Here is a 20,511-nt window from a genome sequence, read left to right on the forward strand (position 1 = left end):
ACGAGCTACTGGGTGCCTACCGGGTGAGCTACTGGGCACCAATGGGGCACCCATTCTACCGGGCGATTTACTGGGCGCCAATGAGGTACCCATTCTACTGGGCGTCAATGAGGTACCCATTCTACCGGGTGAGCTACTGGGCGCCAATGAGGTACCCATTCTACCGGGCGAGCTATTGGGCGCCAATGAGGTACCCATTCTACCGGGCGAGCTATTGGGCGCCAATGAGGTACCCAGTGTACTGGATGAGCTACTGGGCGGCAATGAGGTACCTGTTTTACCGGGCGAGCTACTGGGCGCCAATGAGGTACCCGTTTTACCGGGCGAGCTACTGGGCGGCGATGAGGTACCCATTCTACCGGGTGATCTACTGGGCGCCAATGAGGTACCCATTCTACCGGGTGAGCTACTGGGCGCCAATTGGGCACCCATTCTACTGGATGAGCTACTGGGCGCCAAAGAGGTACCCATTCCACCGGGCGAGGTACTGGGCGCCAATGAGGTACTTATTCCACCGGGTGAGCGACTGGGCGCCAATGAGGTACCCATTCTACCGGGTCACTTCAAGTCTCAAGCTGTAAATAATAAGTATAATAAAAAGTATAATTAAAAGTAACAGTAACCAGGCTGTGAAGTTTAGTGAAGTAAAAGAATAAAGTGTACAAAGTTTCATAAAATGGAAACAATCAAGTAAAAGTAAAGAATCTCCTCAGAACTGAAACTTTTCCTTTCTTTTTCTGACATTTTCTCGTAGTTTCGTCGCTTCCTCTCTCTCTCTCTCTCTCTCTCTCTTTCTCTCTCTCTCTCTTTCTCCCTCTCTCTCTTTCTCTCTCTCTCTCTTTCTCTCTCTCTATTTTGGTGCTTCCTCGCGCTGCCAAGCCCCTGACGTAATGCTCCTGTTAATGATTAGCATGTGGATCGAGCAGCGCGAGCCCTCCCTGCGTCAAGGCGCCAAAACGCACCCGGAAGTTGACTTGGTCCTGCCTCCAAAATAATAGTCAACCTAATAATAACAACATTAAACTATTTAGATAAAATACAGTGGTGAATAAAGGCTATGTATAATTACTAATTATGCAGAATGACTCATTTCAGAATTATATAAAGTATACTATTGAATTATTCTGTGACAATTGCCCATTCCTAAGCAAAAAATGTAAATATTTATTTTTTTAAAACAGATTTACTGTACATATTTTTCACATTTTTGATTAAAAATAATGTTTATTGACTGTTTTATTTCTTGTTATGCACCAAAACACCAAGACAAATTCATTGTGTGTTAAAACCAATTCGATACTAAATCTGATTCTATTTTTGATTGAGCGTAAAATCATCCCGATGTCTTTTTTCCGACAAATACACTCATCAAATAAGCCATGGAGACAGTTTTTTTTCGTGTAACAATTATAGACGGAGAAATCCGGTTGAGTCGCTAACAGCTAACGTGGCTAACAGTGATTAGCTCGGGGCAGTACGGTGAAGGCATTCAAACGTCTCTTTTAACCACTAATACTGCTGAAAATAACAGCAAACCTCTGCAGCAGCATGAGAAGAGTCCCTACACACACAACAAAGCACCAATGGGCTCCTTCCTTTGGGATTGACTTTGCTAATCCACTTGAATGGACTTTACTATGAGAGGAGCTGGTACAGGGGTCAGTAGGTAAGTCTTTAAAACACTCTTTTAATAAACTCTGGCTTCACTAATTACGTTGTTGGTGCTTTGTTTTGTGTGTAGGGACTCTTCTCATGCTGCTGCAGAGATTTGCTGTTATTTTCAGCAGTATTAGTGGTTAAAAAAGACCTTTGAATGCCTTCACTGTACTGCCCCGAGCTAATCAGTGTTAGCTGGATTCGACTGTTAGTGACTCTACCGGATTTCTCCGTTATTGTTGCTACACAAAAAAATATGTCTCGATGGCTTATTTGATGTATGTAAGTGCCGCAAAAGACCAGGGGATGATTATGCACCAGAATTACACTTTAAGTTAATTCTGTTCTGTTACAACCATCCCCGGTCTCCCCTATCTCTACTACTACTACTACTATTACATAATAATAATAATAATAATAATAATAATAATAATAATAATAATAATAATAATAATAATAATAATAATAATCATATGGGAGGTGTACAATATTCCTGGCTGTATGATAATATAGGCACTTTGAAATTTTATTTCGCTTCGGCGCACTGCAGTACTTTATTTTGAAAGCATTAACCGGAAGTTCTGCACCGCTTCCGTCCACCTTGACCGCGGCTCTTTAGACCAGAGAGCAGGCGAGCAGCAGCAGCAGCAGCAGCAGCAGCAGCGATCCCGTCTGCTGGGAGAGAGACAGACAGAGGAAAAGTTAGTCAAGATGGCAAACCCCACAGACCCGGAGTGAAGGGGCACCGCTCCCCCGGAAAAGAAGCACAGCCTGCCGCCTTGTCCCGAGACAAACACAACGATGCGAACTGCTCCAGGAGGTAAGAACCGTAACAACCGGTGACCGTTAACCGTTTACCCGAGACCCCGAACATTCAAACTGAAGTTTCAGTTGGTGGCAACAACGGTTAGTTTGGAACTCACAGCCGTTAAAAGCCGTTAGTCGCAATTTTTGCACACGGGGTAACTTTGCTAACGGTTAACTTAACGTTATAGTTACGCTGTTCTTCTACGGGAAAGTTCTAGATATTAAAGACACAGTTATGGTTATATTTATTTTATTTTTTTAAACAAACTTCTCTTTCTCTCTCACACACACACGCGCGCACATACACATATAACGTTATATATATATATATATATATACATATATGTCCGCCAACGGTCATTCCCTGTGTGCTGATGAAGCAAAGTGACAGTTTTAGACAGCGGCTAACGCTCAGCCTGCTCCCCGCGTACTCCTCCTCCTCTTCTGGCTGAAACTCACCACTACAGCCAGTGGTCGGTTTAAAAATACAGCTTTTATAAGACTAACCTGCCATTAAAAAATTAACGGAGGGAAGTCACGGCTAACGTCTCTACAGCACTAACACAGCCCTAGCTACCAACGGCTGCCAACGGCCGCCGTCTATCACCCGGCGTCCTTCCCTTTTGGAAAATTCCGGGGCTGCAGCGCCAATAGTACCGACAGCTGTATTTTTAGTAAATGGGTGGATACCAAAAGCGAAAAAAAGGTTTATTTTCGTCCCAAGCCACAAGCCTATATGCGCATAGGCGACGACGGAGGAGGCGACCTATAAATGTGAGTTTCTGAAGGGCTGTTTTTTTGCTGCTTGCAGCGGCACAAAGTCTGCAGGGCTGAAGCAACAGGGACACTGTCGCATTTCCACTGAGCCCCGGTCTCTCCTCAGAGTCGTTGCATATGTATGAAAGAGAGAGAGAGGGAGAGGAGGGGGAGGCGTGCACAAAGAGCCACAGAGAGCATTGTCTGTTATAAATATGTTATTTTTTGTACCTCTTTCTTCCCTTCCCCTAACTTCTAACACCCCCCTGCAGGCTTAAGAGGGATTCCCTGAAGAAAGAATCCCGATGAGGCTGAAGCTGATGTGACAGAAGAAAGCTGACTCATCTAATATCAATCCCTCTGGGAGCGACTAAGCAGCAGAGAGCAGCTCATATCACCTGATGCCTAGCTAGAAGAGAGCCTCACACACTCACACACACACACACATACACACGCGCGCACACACACGCCAAGGGAGATTATCAGACAAGAAGAAGACGTTGCAGAAACCCCCTCCAGCAGGAATATATCCATCACCGGCTGCAGGCGAAACACATTTTGGCACCAGAGGGCCTGACGGTGACTGTTACAAAGCTAAGAATGGCATCACAGCGCTTCAGCTGAACCTCCTCGACCCCTCCCAGCGCACAGAAACATCAACAATCAGCTGACAACACCCTCCGTCAGTGTAAAGTTTTGCAGAGCCCGGCCCGGCACCACCACAGTCAGCCCGCCTCCTCCCCACACTCCCCTCCCCTCCCCTGCCTCGCAGACCATGATGTTTCGCGACCAGGTGGGCGTGCTAGCCAGCTGGTTCAAGGGGTGGAACGAGTGCGAGCAGACGGTGGCTCTGCTGTCCCTGCTGAAGAGGGTGAGCCGGACCCAGGCCCGCTTCCTGCAGCTGTGTCTGGAGCACTCCCTCGCCGAGTGCACCGAGCTGCAGGTCCTGGAGGGAGAGGCCAACAACCCAGGTATGACTCAGCCGGCTGCTCACACACACACACACACACACACACACACACACACACACACACACACACACACACACACACACACACACACACACACACACACACACACACACACACACACACACACACACACACACACACACACACACACACACACTGTCAGCTGCTGCATCATCCACTGAGACACGACCAAGATGCATTTACAGACCAGAGTTTTTCACTTGTGTCGGTACAGCCCTAGCTTGAAGACCAGTGGGGGGGGGGCACTGATATATATTCTCTTTGTGCCTACTCCCAGGTGTCGTGATGTTTACGGGTCCTGCACCTTTTCCAAAGTAAAATTCAAGCACTTTTCAAGCATTTCACAAGGGGCATTTTCATGCGTTTCCAGCACCTACATCCCATTGGTTGTTTAAATGACAGTAACATCTAATTTGATGTGATGAACAAGTGGAATAATACGTAAACTGAATACTGAGTAATGGACTGCACACAAATATTTAGTCTACCACAGCTGTAAGGTGCTGGAAAAGCATGAAAATGCACCTTGAAATGTTTGAAAAGTGCTTGAATTTGACTTTGGAAAAGGTGCAGGAACGCTGAACACACCTGGGAGAAGATTTGTTTTCACCCTCTGGTCTTCAAGCGACACAAGGACTGTACCGAAGAGTTTGGCGCTTCATTGATTACTACTCTAAATTTAAATTTGAACGCTTCATATCTTCCCATTTTGATAAACAGTTGCAGGAAAACACTAGGCCGAGCTCATATTTGTGTTACACTTTTTGTAGAAGTAAATGAGTAGGATTGTTTCAGAGTCGTGTGATCCAAACATTTCCAATAACTCCCGAGCGTTGTTTCTGGTTGTTTCTGGTTGTTTCTGGTTGTTTCTGTCGCAGCATAATGTTGTTATAAGCCTAAGGGCGCGATTGTTATATTATCATTATTCTATGCTTTTATTGAATTAGCCTGCTGCCTTTATGTGGACGAAACGGACAAGTTACTTTACTTAAAGAAACTCTATTTATTCTAACTCACTTAATTTGATGAATCGCATTATTATTCAACTCTTTTTAGGGTGATGACGTCACAAAATATGACGACAGACATTCAACATTCGATACCTCAGCATTACATCTTCTACACCTCAGTAGTTGTGTTCGGATGATTTTTAGGAGCCGTCCATGCGAACGCAGGTATTTTTGAAAGCGTGTGTTTCTCTGCACGGTTCGGCCTTTCATCCACACGCAACCGCAGTTGTGGGCTCCTGAAACCAGGGTCCATGGTGAACGTTTCGAAAAGCAGTCAGTGGTCATGCGTGGACGGGAAAACCCATGAAACTGCAATTTCTTGTCAGTTGTATCCATGGAGACTTGTGGAGCACGCTAGACTTGACCAGCTGACGGAGGCTGATCTTGCGGTTTCATGTCGACGGAGATACTTTTTATCAAACCGGTGGTGTGGACAGGATTTACTTTTTAACCGGGGGGCATAAAAGTTTGGTTTCCAAAATACCCGTATTTGCGTGGACAAGGCATTATCGTTGATGTCATAGTTGGTGTAACATTACTTCTGCTTCAGCCTGCAGAAGAGAAACACCGTCGTACTCAAATTCATAAATCTTGATACTTCTTTGCCCACTTAAAAGTCAAAGGGCTTTCAAGGGCATGTTTTCCCAAAGTGTGTGTAGTTCCTGACCCTGGGACAAACACACACACACACTTTCCTGTCCAGAACATTCCTGTAGATCCATAGAGTCATAAATAGCTGAATCACCGATGGTATGAGACTGTTGCAAAGTGTTGCGCTGAGCCGTAGCCAGTCAGTAAATGATTGTGGAAGGAGGTTGGGGTCGTGTACGGTGTTAGCTCAGCGGCTGGAGACGTCAGTCAGTCAGTCAGTCAGTCAGTCTGTCAGTCAGTCAGTCAGTCAGTCAGTCAGTCTGCCAGCCTGTAGCGCTGTAGCTCTCTCTCTGGGTTGGTATCACGCCAAGGCACCCAAGGGGGGTTCTGGCTGGGATTTGTTGCATCAGACTGCAGTGTGGCCATGGAAACAAAAACCCTGGCAACCAACTGGGTTCATGAAAAATAGAAAGAAATGCTGCTGCTGCTGCTGCTGCTGCTGCGATGGAGAGAAAGGCGTCTGTGTGTACCTATGGCAACATCTGCACTCAGTAACATATCTGCTGGCGTACACAGAGATGACATAATGGCCCTTCCCTGCAGTGACACTCACATATATGACATAGAGTTTCCATCAGGGTTTACAGAGCAGTGGCTGCAGTTAATGCATTCTGGTCCTTGTCGTTGTTTCATATGAAGCTGGAGACATCAGAGTCAGGCTGGTTCGTACCGTCACAGATCAAAATAGATTGAAGACACGGGGAGGTGGTGGAGGAGGGTGGGGAAGTGTTCTTACAACTCAACATCAGATTTTTATCCTGTCTTTTTTTTACCTTTTAGAGTACATTGCATCATGTGTGAGTCAAAGGGACATTGTCTTGTGATCTTTGCGGTGACACCTGAGTCACACACTAATTCATTCTGTGTTAATCTTCTCAGCTAGCAAGACTCTGATTTATAGTCTAGGTGGTGATGAAGAGTTACCCCGACTCCACCTGACGGACTGATTCTAATTGTCTCAGCATATCTGGGAACTCTGGTTTGGAGATCTTTTGGGAAGGGGCGAAAATAATGGTTTCTGATTGGATAAACCATCTTTCTATCACGGACATACCATTTGTAAAATAACAATGGTGAAGGTCTCATCTCATCTTCAACCGTTTATCCGGGGTCGGGTCGCAGGGGCAGCAGCTCTAGCAGGGGACCCCAAACTTTCCTTTCCTGGGCCACATTAACCAGCTCTAACCCTCTCTCTAAGGGAGACTCCAGCCACCCTCCTGAGAAAACCCATTTCGGCCCCCTTTACCCGCAACCTCCTTCTTTCGGTCATGACAATGGTGAAGGTGTGTTAGTTAAAGTACCAACAGATAGGATTCCACCCCCTCGCGTTTTCAAGTGTGTAATGTTGGTGCACTTGCAGTGTGTGATTAGTATTTGGTGATTTGCATAATGTAACAGGTTGGATGTCTATGGATGTGGATATTTGACATCAAGAGTCAAGGAAACACCTGAACCCACATCACAGTACATTTTCAATTGCCTGAATAATGATACGACTTAAGTTTTAATTTACCCTGATTAACAAATACCTAATTTAACACTAGCATCATGGCTTTGTGTAAGTTGAATGTATTACAGACAGTACAAAGTAATATCAACACATTATGATGAAATATTATGCAATATTATTTTTTTGCTGCACACACTCAGCACATTCTGTGGCTTCATCTTAGTTCAAATGACGAACCACATTCGCTTTCATAATTGTTAGATTTTAACTGTTCATGCTTAACTTGCTTTACTACAAATCACGTTTGCTGAAGCCAGATTCTCCCCAAATGAACAACTCCAACAGAATCATTTGTCAGCATTTCTTTAGTCCAGACTGAAGTGAAGCAGTAGGAAGGATTTCACCACCTGATTAGATCACGGAGAAATTTGCTGAACAAGGCTGTTGGTGGTGGCTGCCTGCTCGCTCTCTGTCATCAGGTCAGGGATTTGCAAAGTGAGGTAACCTTGTGATTTGCAAACCGTGACTACTAGTATTTCAAGTTCTAACTCAAAAAGACTCCTCTTCACAATGCTTCGATGTGCTCAATTCAGGCAAGGTCATGATAATTGTAAGAAGACCTAGATTTCCTTTTTAATCTTTCCGTTTGTTCACGTTCAGTTTTTTTGTCCCGTCAAAGGTAGAGATCCAGTTACAAAGCACATGACAGAGTAGAGTGGCAAAAGGTATAACTTATATTCAGTTTTTTCATAAGCTGAGTACTTCTAGTAGCTTAGATAATAGTGTTCATGGAAGCGTAGTGTTTTGTTCATAACAAACAGAATGTGATCACCGTTAGAGGCGCTAGAGGGACGATGAAGGGAGAAAAGGAGAAGAAGAGGTGAACAGAGGATGTGAATGAGAAGTAAATATGGCGACCCCCGTACGTGTTTATTGTGTTCGATAGTTCACCAGCATAACACCAGCGTAGCCAATCCATACAGCGCTGTTTTGCCGTAACCGTACCACAAAGTCTTGTTAAACATTCAAATATTGTTCATATACAGCCCAACCAAGCAGTCATAGTGCAATGATTACACGTTAATGGTAAAATATTTTCCGTACAGTAAATAAACCTCCGTATGCTTTCAGAACTGGACACTTCAGATTGTGTGTTTGCCTATTTCCCCGCTTGAATGTGTCATTTCAGCATGTTACCGTATATTCTGAATAACAAGCTCTGTCCCAGTCGAGTCCTTATCAGGGAGATTCTGATGGACTCCTCTTACCTTTGGATTAAATTTTGGGCCACGCCCCTTGAGTTTTCGCTCACCTGTGTCAGCATGTGGTCGCTTCCTGTTCGCTGATTCAGCCAAGCGAGGTAGAATCAGCGGCCTCGTTTCAGCGCTGTAGACTTAACGTCAGGACACACATGCTGCTGAAAGAAGAGGGAGATTGAGAGGGTTGTCCGGTTACGTGATCCCTCTGGTATGTTGTGGTTGCTTGTTTGAGTGCTTATGTGCTGGAGTAGGATACCGATCTTGTATTGATTATGGAGTATTTTCCATTTTGAAGTTATTTCTCACCACAGCTAAACAGAGAGCGCACAAAGTCTTAAAAAAAAAAGGCGTATTGTGTGTGTTTGTCTTTCTTGTTTCAAAGCTCTGTGAAAAATAGTCTTGGAAATCTTCCTCAAAAGAACTAGAATCATTTGTTTCATCTACTTTTTTTGGGTCAAGAATAGGAATAAAGCACAGAATACATGTGTTATGATTAATAAAAAAACAACAACACAATATTGGTAATTTAAGTCTAAAAAAGTAGCTATTTAAAAATCCACGCAAGCAACTTTTTAGCCTCTGTTTTAATGGTAAACCACCATAAACTCAGTCAATTTAGTAGCAAAACCACAAACCGCTCTCAGGTTGAAAGAGCTTTTCCTCACGCGCAGTTGTGAGTCTGTTAACTGATCAGTAATAGATGCAGTATAATTGCTGCTCGTGCAGAAATGAGCCTTGCAGGCTGTTAAAGGGTTAACATGCAGCTGGAAGTCTCGGGCTGAGTGGAAAAGCGCAACTATTTGGAAAGCGGCGTACAAATGAATGGAATCCTCAGTGACCTACTTCTGTGAGCGGCTGAGAGGCGGCCTTGTTTTGGGACCCAGAGAGTGACGGGGCTTTATTTGCGACTTGAGACGCAGTCGCGGTCAATAGTGTTCACTATCTCACTGACAGACACACCCTGACAGTCACACAGGGTTTATTTTGATAGCAGTTCCTTGTGTTATTTCTATATTGTCATGATTTCTTTGATTCTTTTGAGTCATTTTTAAACTTCAGCGTCAGACCGTACCAGAAAATCTTGTTAGATCCTGGTGTTCTTCTGTGATTCTTTTTTTTTTTTTGACGTGAGAAAACCGTAGCCTTCAGCACTTCAGTTGAGGTTATTAAGGAATGTGACTTCCTGTTCCTCCTCCTCCCCCCTTAAGGAGAACAAAACTTCTTTTGAGACAATCCCAAGAGGGACAATATCGGATCAAGTTGAGAGGACAGGAATAGTGAGAAGTGCTTTCTGAAGGACGACACACACACACACACACACAGACACACACACACACACACACACACACACACACACACACACACAGAGACGCACACGCAGGGTGCAGGGTTAGTGTAAAGGGTGGGGTGAGGACAGGACAGTGGGCCTGGTGTTCTGAATGACTAACTTTATTTTCGCGTGGTGTGGTACTGCCGACCTGGCCTGCACGGCTGTTTGAGCTGGAAGGAGGCAGGCGCCAATCCGATATGTGCAAGCAGCTGCGTTGAAGAACTTGAAGGTGACAGAGATAGTGTGTGTGTTTGGGAACAGTGGCGGCAGCAGCAGTCACTGCGGATCATTGAGAATTCATCCATTTCAGTTCGGTAATCCCAAAATTCCTCTCCATCTTTGTTGGGAGAGGAACTACAAAGCGTACTACGGACTGACGCTAGTTAACTGTCGTGTTAACATCCTCCCGCTCTCAGCTCTCAGCAGTGTGTCTTCAGTATTGTTGCTTCACATATTTGAGCCTCACTGTGCAGAATGATGAATGTGCACAATTTCACACCAGAAGATAGGGGTGTGCAAGAAATTGTCCCCCAATATGTAAGTGGAAATGGCAGCGGGGTGACATAAAAGACACGAATGATATGTAAGCAGTGAGCACTGTAAGAAGATAGTGCCTTTGCAAAAGCGTAACACATGAGCCCCGCAGCTTCTTTAACATCAGGATACAAGTTATAGTCAGTGTCGTATAAGTACCTTGGGCTACACCGTGGCTAACACGAACACTATGCAAAGACACTTGCAGCACCACCACAAACCGCTGCTGTAGTCAAAACCAGGAAAATATTGAAAGTTAAAATCTCGTCTCGTTATCGTGAACTATATATCGTGTATCGTCTCATCTCGTGAGCCGAGGGTCTCTTCCCACCCCTGCTAGAAGACGAATTTACAAATGACCACATCTGCTAAAGAAAGGAAGTTTTCTGAATTTTTTCTCCGGTTTTTGCCCGTCTCCGCTCACTCAGCTGGTGCTGGGACAAATAACGCCCCCTTCACTGAGGCTCCGAAGCAGCTGCAGGATTGACAAACTCCATTTCACCCAGTGCCAGCCTACAGTAGCTGCACCCAACAACAGACGACCCTGGCAACCAGCAATCCCCAACGCTATTGGCTGCTACCATGGAAACAGAACAGGACAGAAAGTCATTGTCAAACCCGTCAAAATTATTCTTTAATATTGATTCAGACTAAATAGATTTTCAAAGCGCCCCGTGGGTGTTTTAAAAAAATATATAGCTTTTAATAAAGCTTCTACATATTCAACCTTTAATGTCGAGCTCTGGAAACTTTAAAGAATTAGAGGTGAAGGGCACCAAAATAGACATAATGCCATTTATATTATTGGGAGGGTAATTTCACCTGATTATGTAATTTTTAGAATCACGTCCTGTCCTTGTTTATTATCCCTACAATTGAAAGGCCTCATTACCTGTAACCTGTTGTGCATGTTGCTTTTCTGTCCGTATGTACAGTTTGTGAATGAAAACAGAGAGATGAGTTTGTGACGGCAGAACCCGAAGGCTCTGTATTTTTCCATAACATGAAAGGAATTTGCCAATTTGGCATTTCAGTGGAAAAACCTCTTTATTTACACCTGAAGCCCCAGATCCTCGGACGTGTCAGGAGGGCGGAGGGGTGGGGTAACCTCAGTGGACGATTAGGACTTGAATTGCTGTTTGAATCTAGGTCAAAACATGACTTCCAGCTAAAGAATGACTCTTCAGAGAAACTGCCGGCACAGGCTTCACCCAAAGAGAGAAAGCTTACTTATACATTTGTCCGCGTGTAAGATGATTGACACAGAGGGAAAGTCTGCGTTTGTACAATGGCGAGTATTACTCAGTGAATTCCTGTTGCACTCTCTGCCTAAACTAGGTCTGATGAAAACCTGGGCTGGAAATCGGCATTCCTGGCTTAGGCGGTAAACGGTTCCGGTGTTGGGGATACTGTCTAGGAATGTGGGCACGTCGGAGCACACTCGAGTCAGGCGCTCAGCGAGAGTTGGATGGGGGCTTTTCCAGCGTGGGGGGAAAAAGACACAGTGGAAAAGGAAAACTGATTCCACCTTCAGTGGAGCTAAGGTCTCCTGAGTCCACCGCGGTATGGAAGAGAGGGGGGGAGGAGAAGGAGGGACGGGTGGGGCGAGGAAGGAAAAAGATGAAGACTCAGAGAATACTGGTGCCATTTACAGCTGAAGCTCATTCACTCCTTCTCTGCCTGCTCTGACTTTTCCCCTACGTTTGAAAGTTCAGATTTTCCGGTGTCCTGGCCAACAGGTTAATTTTGTAAAATGTTTTCGATTTAGTTTTTTCCTGTTCTTCCTGTGAGGGAGAGTAACATAATCATTACTGATATGACACTTCAAATGGCAACATGAAATGATAAAAAACAACTGAAGGCTTCAGGATTGAAATAAACCCTCTAACTTGAGTCTGATGGAGTTGTCCTGCTCTGCCAAAGGAAGTGTCTATAAATACCCGGCCTCATAGAGATAAAGGTTTAAAGTGGAAGATCTGATTTCTCACACGCTTTTTATTTTTTTTTCAATGAGTCAACATCCTTTGTGCATGTCTAAACACCTCATTCTGTAAAAGACAAGAGAGCGAGTGAAAGAGAGACACAAGTCTTGTCTTTGGTTTGGGCGCCAAACTATTTCATCGCACCCACGCATGAGCAAACAGTTTATTTCTGGAAGTTGACGGCGCGTTCTGTGAACTCGTACTGAACCTCAGGAATGGGGACAGACAACCTGCCAAAACGGCCGGAGGGGAAAACGAAATAAAGCTCATCTTTTCCCTCTGCCTCGAACAGCAGAGGCCTTTTCTTTTCAGCTCCTGCTTCCAGGTGTATGCGCTGTGTTTTATTTCTGAGTGGATGGATAGAAACGGGGGTTTAGGACAGCTGCCAGAAGGACTCCGCACTGAGGGAAGCTACTCAAAGCCTCAGACCTGTCAGGCTCTCGATATTATCTCAGAGAGGCGGCTGAGGTGTCACTGATTATGCAATCGGGCGCTTCATAAATCCTCGAGGTTTAGTTTCTCACCGAACCCCTCCGTGCTTCTTTATAACTGATCCTTGCTTTTGCTCCCCCCCCCCCCAAGTTGGATTACTGGCCTTCAACAAAAAGACACACTATCATCAGTTCGTATTGAGTTTATTCCCTCCAAATGTTTCATACGGATAGAAAACGTCACTTTCTTACTTTGAAAGCTGACACACGCCAAACAATTCTTGCCAAGACACTCAAACATTTACAAATGGTCACTAAGTATTTAAATATAAATACAAGTAGCTATGACCTAATTTCAAAACTATGCACACGTGAAGAAACATTAACACGACCCGGCTCTTCAGTCTGACGTAACACCCTTTCAAAATACGATTTCAGGGTCCAAACAAAACAGACAACAACAGACGAACATGTGAACAATTACGGTCACCTCTTTCATCAGTTAGACATCTTTTTCATCCATAAGTAAAAAAAGTAAAATACAATTCTGTTGTTTTTTAAAAACTCAGATCTGTAAATAAATGCCTCATTTACGTACAGTTACAGCTTAGTGAATAATGGTTAGAAGACCAGTTTAAATGTTATTAATGCAGTGCAAGTTGAAAACACTGTCTTCATTTACATCCTCTGTTAGTAACGAGAGCAAACAACATTATGGATAATAAACATACGTGAGTGTGTGTTTGAAAGAGAGAGTGTGTAGGAGAGAGGGTGAGAACAGGTGAGGGATCCCAGTCCGTCTCATAGATGACCAGTCAAACTCGTCCAGACCAGACATACAGGCGTATAATGTTTCCACATATAGACCCTCAGCCCAGCCCTTCCCCATCCCCGCCCCGCTCTCAGGCAGCTGGCTGTGCTATACAGTGCACTTCTTGTGTTAGGAGGCAGACCATCCAGTTCCAACTGCACAGATCCGTGCAGACGAGGCAGCACACAAAATAACACGCGTTTGACCGGCCTCATGGTCTGCACACGGTCCCCCAGTAACTTCTCTGCTTACCACGAGCTGTGCTCCGTGATGGATGCATCTGAAGTGTCCACCTGCAGCTCACCTGTCGAGGTTAAACTTCCTACGCTGCTTTCAGATATTATAGTAACAGTCAAAATAAGAATGTTAAACTTTTAATGCTACATAAAGATAAATAAAGATAAAGCAGGTCATATCGTCCTCCTGATTTATCTACAAAGTAAGAATCCTGCGTTTGTAAACAATAACTCCTCTTACTGATAAAGTGGTGCTGAAAAAGGACTGAGGGCATTTTAATATTGGCCGTTTTTCTTATTCAGGGCGGTTCTTAGTTCGGCTGAGCCAAAACCTTAACGTGGGCCTCGGCCGTGTCTCTGACCGTCCTCTCTGTCTTCACATGAATGGACGCTGACAGTGGAGACACAGCAAGGCGCCGGCGAACACACTCGTTTACTTCTGAACGGTTGACACGCTCTTGGCTACGACAGACACGGTGACATCAGCAGAACTGGCCGGTGAGAGAGCCCCATGGCAACGGTTGCCGTGACGGCCATAAAACAGGAGTCTTTGAATCCCCTGGCGGGTGGAAATGACCTCATCAAAACCAGACTCCTCACTTCCAGGCCAGGTGTCGGTGCAGAACTTATCCTGGACCTCAAATCAGACTCAGGATAAATGCTTTTTGGATCTTTTTTTTAACACACATCAGATCGGTTTATTAACAAACATAAACATGACTGTGTGTCCACCAGGGTATCACTGAAATTGGTTTTTGAAGGCAACTGCTAAAATTGTCAGAAGGGGTCACCCCGGTCCCCTGTCGCATAAGCCTTCGCTGATTTAATTCAGCATTTTGTCAGGGTCAGGGGGTAGTGTTAGGGTCTACACAGGCTTATTTGCCAGGGAATACGTCACTAATTGTGGTAAAAATAACAGACCGGGGCCCTTGGTACGCCCCCGACTGAAGACACCAATAGTCAATCTTATATTAATGAACAAGGAACTGACATTTTCTTAGTTTGCACAGTCTGTGCCACAGCAGTTCAGGTCGTGGTCGACTATAACTCATCATTTTAAAGCTGCAAAAAGTTGTTTTATCACTGACAGTCGCAGGATGACCACTGCACACCTTCAGTGCCAAAGAAAGTCTGACATTTTGGACACTAAACAAGAGGTTTACAGTTATCTGTTAATGAATTAGTAGTATAACCGATGGCAGGTGATTTTAATGACCTTGCCTCTGAGAACCAGGATATGTTGTGAACAATATGCTGAGGGAAACCCAACAATATTCGAATAAACTCAACACTATGTATAAATCTTTATATATAATGATAGTTGTGTCTGCGAAGTGTCAGTAAATCCTGCAATAACAGCAATCCCATTAAAGTTAAACCGAGCTAAGCCTGTGTTTGCTGACAAGATCATACCAGACACGGATACTAAACACCAAACTCTGAATTGCTCACATGCTTTATAAGCTTTTATGTGGTTTGTGATTGCAGAATATGGGGCCACAGTCAGTAACACAAGCTCTCACTTGAACTGTCTTAACTTAAAAGTTAAAGACCCTAAACAGGATGTAAAATTAATACCCACAACCCCCCTGGCAGGTTGGACACCAGCCACAGTCACCGTTTGAATGTTGTCACTGTTTTTCCACAGTAGCTAAATCTATAGATGAAAAAACGTAGCTTTATATTATCAAAGATAAATATTTGGATCACTCGGTTTGCTGCTTAGTGTTATCGAGTTTCGTGATTGTCGCGCGCGGTTCTCTTGAATTGAATTTCCACTTGCTAGTTGAATAAGGTAACCTGATGTAGAGCCATCCAGCTGCCATCTTTAACCGCCGATCAACTGTAGTGAACGTAGAGTAGAGCTGCCATCGCCTCAGGCTGCTGTTGTGTTTTTCTGAATGGGTTTGTGTGTATGTGTGCTGTGTGTGTGTGCTGTGTATACTCACGTGGTGTTACAGCCGGATGCTTAAGCTATATCCCTCAGGCTGTGGACACCCGAGGATGCTGGGTAAACAACGCCCCGTCTCACACTCACAGAGCCACATTCCACGTAACACTCCAATGTACATCACAAGTCCCGGCGAAACACACACACTTCACATTAACACACACTCATACAGCGCTGCAGGAGTGACCAGTGTAGCCTGACAGACTGGGCTGAAGGTAGCAAACGTACTGTTGTGGTCACACCAGTCATGTGTTGTTACCATCTGTCCAATCATACACAGTAGGGCTGCATTGACACTGACATTGCAATATTTTTTGTGTTGTGATATGAAAAAAAACAGCAGGAATTTTAATACATTTTCTGGGTTGTCAACATTGGCTCTGGCCCCTGACCGACTGTGGACAGTCCGCCCCAGTTAACACATGTCCGTGCCTGCAGAGAGAGTGGACGCAGTGAGCGCTAAAGGCTAATTTCATGCGTAAATAGAGACGTACCTTATCAACGTTCTAATCGTCACTGCCCTCGTGCTTTCGTGCGTCCTTTACGTTTGAGTGGACGTTGAGCAAGTCAGTCAGATTCCAAAGTTACTCCAATAAAGTTTGCAAACAAAAGTTTACAAACAACAAAGATGGAGGACGACGGAGGACATAACGATCCTGCGTCTGTTGGGACGGAGGCAAAATGGTGGGCAGCGTTGTAGACGGTGGTGGTCTGTGAGACATTAAAGACATCCCAGCGTGTGGACGGAGAATTCCAGACATTGGTCTGTCACTATCAGCATTTCAGGACGTCCATCAAAGGCTCCGTCCGTATCCGTATGCACATCTAAATTACAGCGTAAACAAGTTAAGTCCACATCCTCGAAACCGATGAAATCCGGGCTTTTCATGGTTGAAACTGTGAGCCACCTTCGACCGGGCCTTGCTGGTCGTGGCACACCACCACAGGGGAAATGCACGCCAACAGAATAGACGGTTCAAGCATTTTCAGCTGCTCACACTATTTATTCAATCTGTCACAGCTTTACATACAAGGCCAAAATTGTTAGCCAGTTTGCTAGTTAGCTGCACATTAAAAGTCAAATTTTCTGCTCCATCCTCTCTGAGTTGTTTCTGCTGCCACCGTGTTTCATTCTGCCCGGACCTTGTTTCATGTTTCTCAGCTGCTTACACTATTTATTAACTCCGTCACAGCCTAACATAACGTCACGTGGTCAAAGCAACATGTAGACCAGCTCATGAGACAAGTGTCACACTCAAAATTGTCCGCGGGGATACATTGCACGTCTTGCATTGTCAATGCTGGAACTCTATATCGTGCAGCGTTAATAGACAGCAGATTTGAAAGTCAGAGATGCGTTTTGAGCTAGTATTCTGCACGTGTAGACTAAAATGTTTAGGCCCCAAATGTTTGGTTGTCTTTAATTAATGTCAAAACAGGAAATCAAAAGTTTGTCTAGTGAAATCTATCTGTAGGTCTTCCAGCTCTTTAAACGCAGGATAAGCCACATTAACTGTTCAGTGGTATGATCAGTGAAATAATGGTTGTGAAAGTGAGGAACATGCATATTATCAGAAGTGGACGATGTTGATATGAGACAGCAGATATTTAGAGCGAGCCTGGTGTGACTGTGTACTTTCACACTTCTCCTCTCTTTAACAGGCTTGTTGTTTGACAGACCGCAGCAATCAAGTAGTTTACAAAGACACATCCTTATTAAGTTCACAAATGTACCGGAAACAATTACTGAAACCACACGGCCAAAACACTGCTGCGTGTTTGTGTGTGTGTTTGTTCTCCTCCTCCCGTTTGTGTGTATGTCCTCCTTCTCAGCAGGTACGGAAATAAACCTTTCCTCCACAAAGGAAAATAATTATCATTCTTGTAAAAAGGAAGGAAGGGGGGGCTTTGAGCAGAGCGAGAGACAAACGGAGAAATGTAGAGGTAGAGAGAGCGGCTGATGGGCCCCTGACTGCCATTTCCTTAAATAGAGTTGTGGGCTTCTCCGGTCCAGCCCTGGCAGAGCGGAGGCTCACATTCCCGGCATAGCTGCGACTGCCACATTCAGAGCCTCCCCAACACTGGAGCACTGCGTACACTTCCACAGGTAGACTGCAAATCATTCGGCCTGCGTTCAGCCCCCACCCCGCTCCCTCCAGAGCCCCAACCCCCAGTTACTGCTGCAGCAGGGGAGAAGAGGGGATGTTGGTGAAAGAGTCGAGAGGAAGCGGGAAGGGAGGGGGGTTGGAGTAAAGGATAGCAAAGAATTGTTCTCCATTCAAATCGTCCGACTAGGAAACCTCCCCCACCGCTGGGAAAAAGATGGGACAATAAGAAACCATCATCTGGCCTCTTCTACGAACCAAAACACACAAACGAAAGATACGTCTGGTAGTGCTCGACTGAGATGGGTTCTTCACTGGCTGATGCCGATATTTAGAGATCAGGGTATGCAATGTCGTCGCAACAATTTAATAACAACAAATGAGGCATAAAACGGCTGAACTTAAATGTGCACTGGTATCGTCTTCAACGTCTCTGTTTAGTCTGATCTAGTTGTAGGTTGTAACTTGCGGCATAGTTTTGAAAATGTAAAATGTAAGGTTGTTTTCAAAAGAGTATGTAGAAGGCTTCACACTCGATTCCCGCCCAGCAACCATCCCCAATGACACATCAGATAAAGGAAGCAGGAGTGAAGGCTGGGAACGCCCATACAATAGTTTTTTGAGCCCTGTAAGCAGGGCTGTAAACTCACTTTTATGCTCACCTGCCAAGGGGGCCCGTAGATGAAAAAATATCTACCAGCCGAATAAATTTTGTTACCAACCAAAAATAAATGAACTCTTTTTGTTGCACATACATCTGTTTCACTACTTTTCATTGAGATAACAGTGTTTTATATCAATACGTGCTTAGAAAAGAGGCCAAAGTATTATTTAGAAATACATTGTAATATTATTAATTGAATTTCAAAACATTGCAAAATGAAAACTTTAAAAGTGCAAAACTTTGACAAACTCATTAATGACTCATCAGAACTACAGATGGGATCGATCTGATCCAGTCTGCATCTCTGATCAGAACTCCTCTGTCTTCAGCAGACACCCTCTGTGCACCTCCATCCATATATAATTTATTATAATAATATAATATTAATATATTGTAATAATATAACGGTCAGGCCGCCTGCTACTAACTGAGCTCTTGTGCCACAGCATCACAATCACATCTCTGTGTTTTCCTCTTTGGTTCAGTCACAGCGGGAATGTGCCGTCACATCGCCGCCGCGCTCGGATCAAAGTCACTGCGTCAAACTTTTAAAGAGCGGTGACGCGGTGACGTCGCTTCTGAGGGGAACTATTTTCTACAGCGCTGACATCGGGGGGAGCTACTTTAGTGCAACACACAACAAATCACCGGTTTAGCGCTAGCGTTTGCTATCGTCATAATTTATAATTTTATAGCTACTACAATGTTTTGCTGTATCATGCACAAGTTATTGCACAAGCACGACCTTCAGGACAAACATTTTCCCGACCCGTGGCGTGGATCCCTCCAAAATTAAGTCGCATGGGGAATATTTTAGTCGCATTTAGTGGCGACCGCTAGTTTACAGCCCTGCATGTAAGCAAATTTAGCTGATTAAAGGCTTGTGTGTGGAGACATTTTTGTTCATGTGCTACTGATGTCTAGTACCCTGGAACAAGTAGACCTGCAGGTACAAGAGCACCCATTTATATGTAAATGAAATCCAAACTCAAGTATCTAATATTATTATTTGAGCTTTAACATTGTATAAAGAAAATAGTCTTGGTATTCATCTTTTTCATCGTCTACCTGGGAGCAAATATAACCTTCTCCCTCCTCACTTTGTTCCACGGGAAATATTTTTAATATCTGTATTTGACAAGAGATGAGGAGTTTATCATTTGTGCTGGACAAAAATCGCATACAGGCTTTAACAATTGATTAAATCAGTGGACGAACTGGAACATGTATGAGTTCCTTATAGACTCAATTCATAAAATAGGGTGCCTAAATTCATCAGTACGCTCTCCATTAGAGGATGACCACTTTGTATGCAGAAGAGAAACCCTGTAAGGTTCATGTTGATGCAGCAGCCAATTTTAGACTAATAACACCACCTGGATTTTGTGACTCGGCAGATGTGGCTTGAATGAGGATGAAGAGTGGACGTGGGATGATGTCAGACATTAAGACGATGAAGCTGATAAAACTGGACGCTGCTGTGTACAGTAGCCCTGACGATGCTTTCCTCTTCCCGTGGAAGAGAGAAACACATGCACACACTGGCAAACGTCCCACTCATCGTCTGGCAGGTGCTTCCCACTTAACAAGTGTAATCACACGCACTCATCTCGGCCGCCGTTTAAAACATTACACAGTATAAATAAATAAGCATCCAACAGGAAAAGACCTACTTTACACCTACAGTAAACCAACACTGCTACACTTTTGCGCGTAATGTGAAAACCAGATGAGGGCTCAGAGCGGCGTTTAATGTTCTGTAAAGTGACCAGGTGTCCAGGCTGTGAGACGCTGTTCCTCTCTTCTATTGTGGGTCACAGGAATCTCCCTCTGTTTGTTTGTTGAAGCGCCTCGGAGACACTGATTGATCTTTCACTGATTTCATT

General features: G+C 44.4%; 1 protein-coding gene across 2 annotated transcripts in view; it reads left to right on the top strand.

Moving 5' to 3' along the window:
• Positions 1–2,336: 2,336 nt before the first annotated feature.
• The window catches only part of samd4a (sterile alpha motif domain containing 4A), a 65,175-nt gene continuing 47,000 nt past the window's right edge, over positions 2,337–20,511 (top strand). For both annotated transcript variants that reach the window (XM_083925377.1, XM_083925378.1), the window contains exons 1-2: positions 2,337–2,476; positions 3,492–4,190. In XM_083925377.1, the coding sequence (XP_083781503.1) occupies positions 3,995–4,190 (196 nt within the window). In that variant the 5' untranslated portion in view covers positions 2,337–2,476; positions 3,492–3,994. The remainder of the gene's footprint in view (positions 2,477–3,491; positions 4,191–20,511) is intronic.

The sequence above is a fragment of the Echiichthys vipera genome (assembly GCF_963691815.1).
Source record: "Echiichthys vipera genome assembly, chromosome: 1".
NCBI lineage: Eukaryota > Metazoa > Chordata > Actinopteri > Perciformes > Trachinidae > Echiichthys > Echiichthys vipera.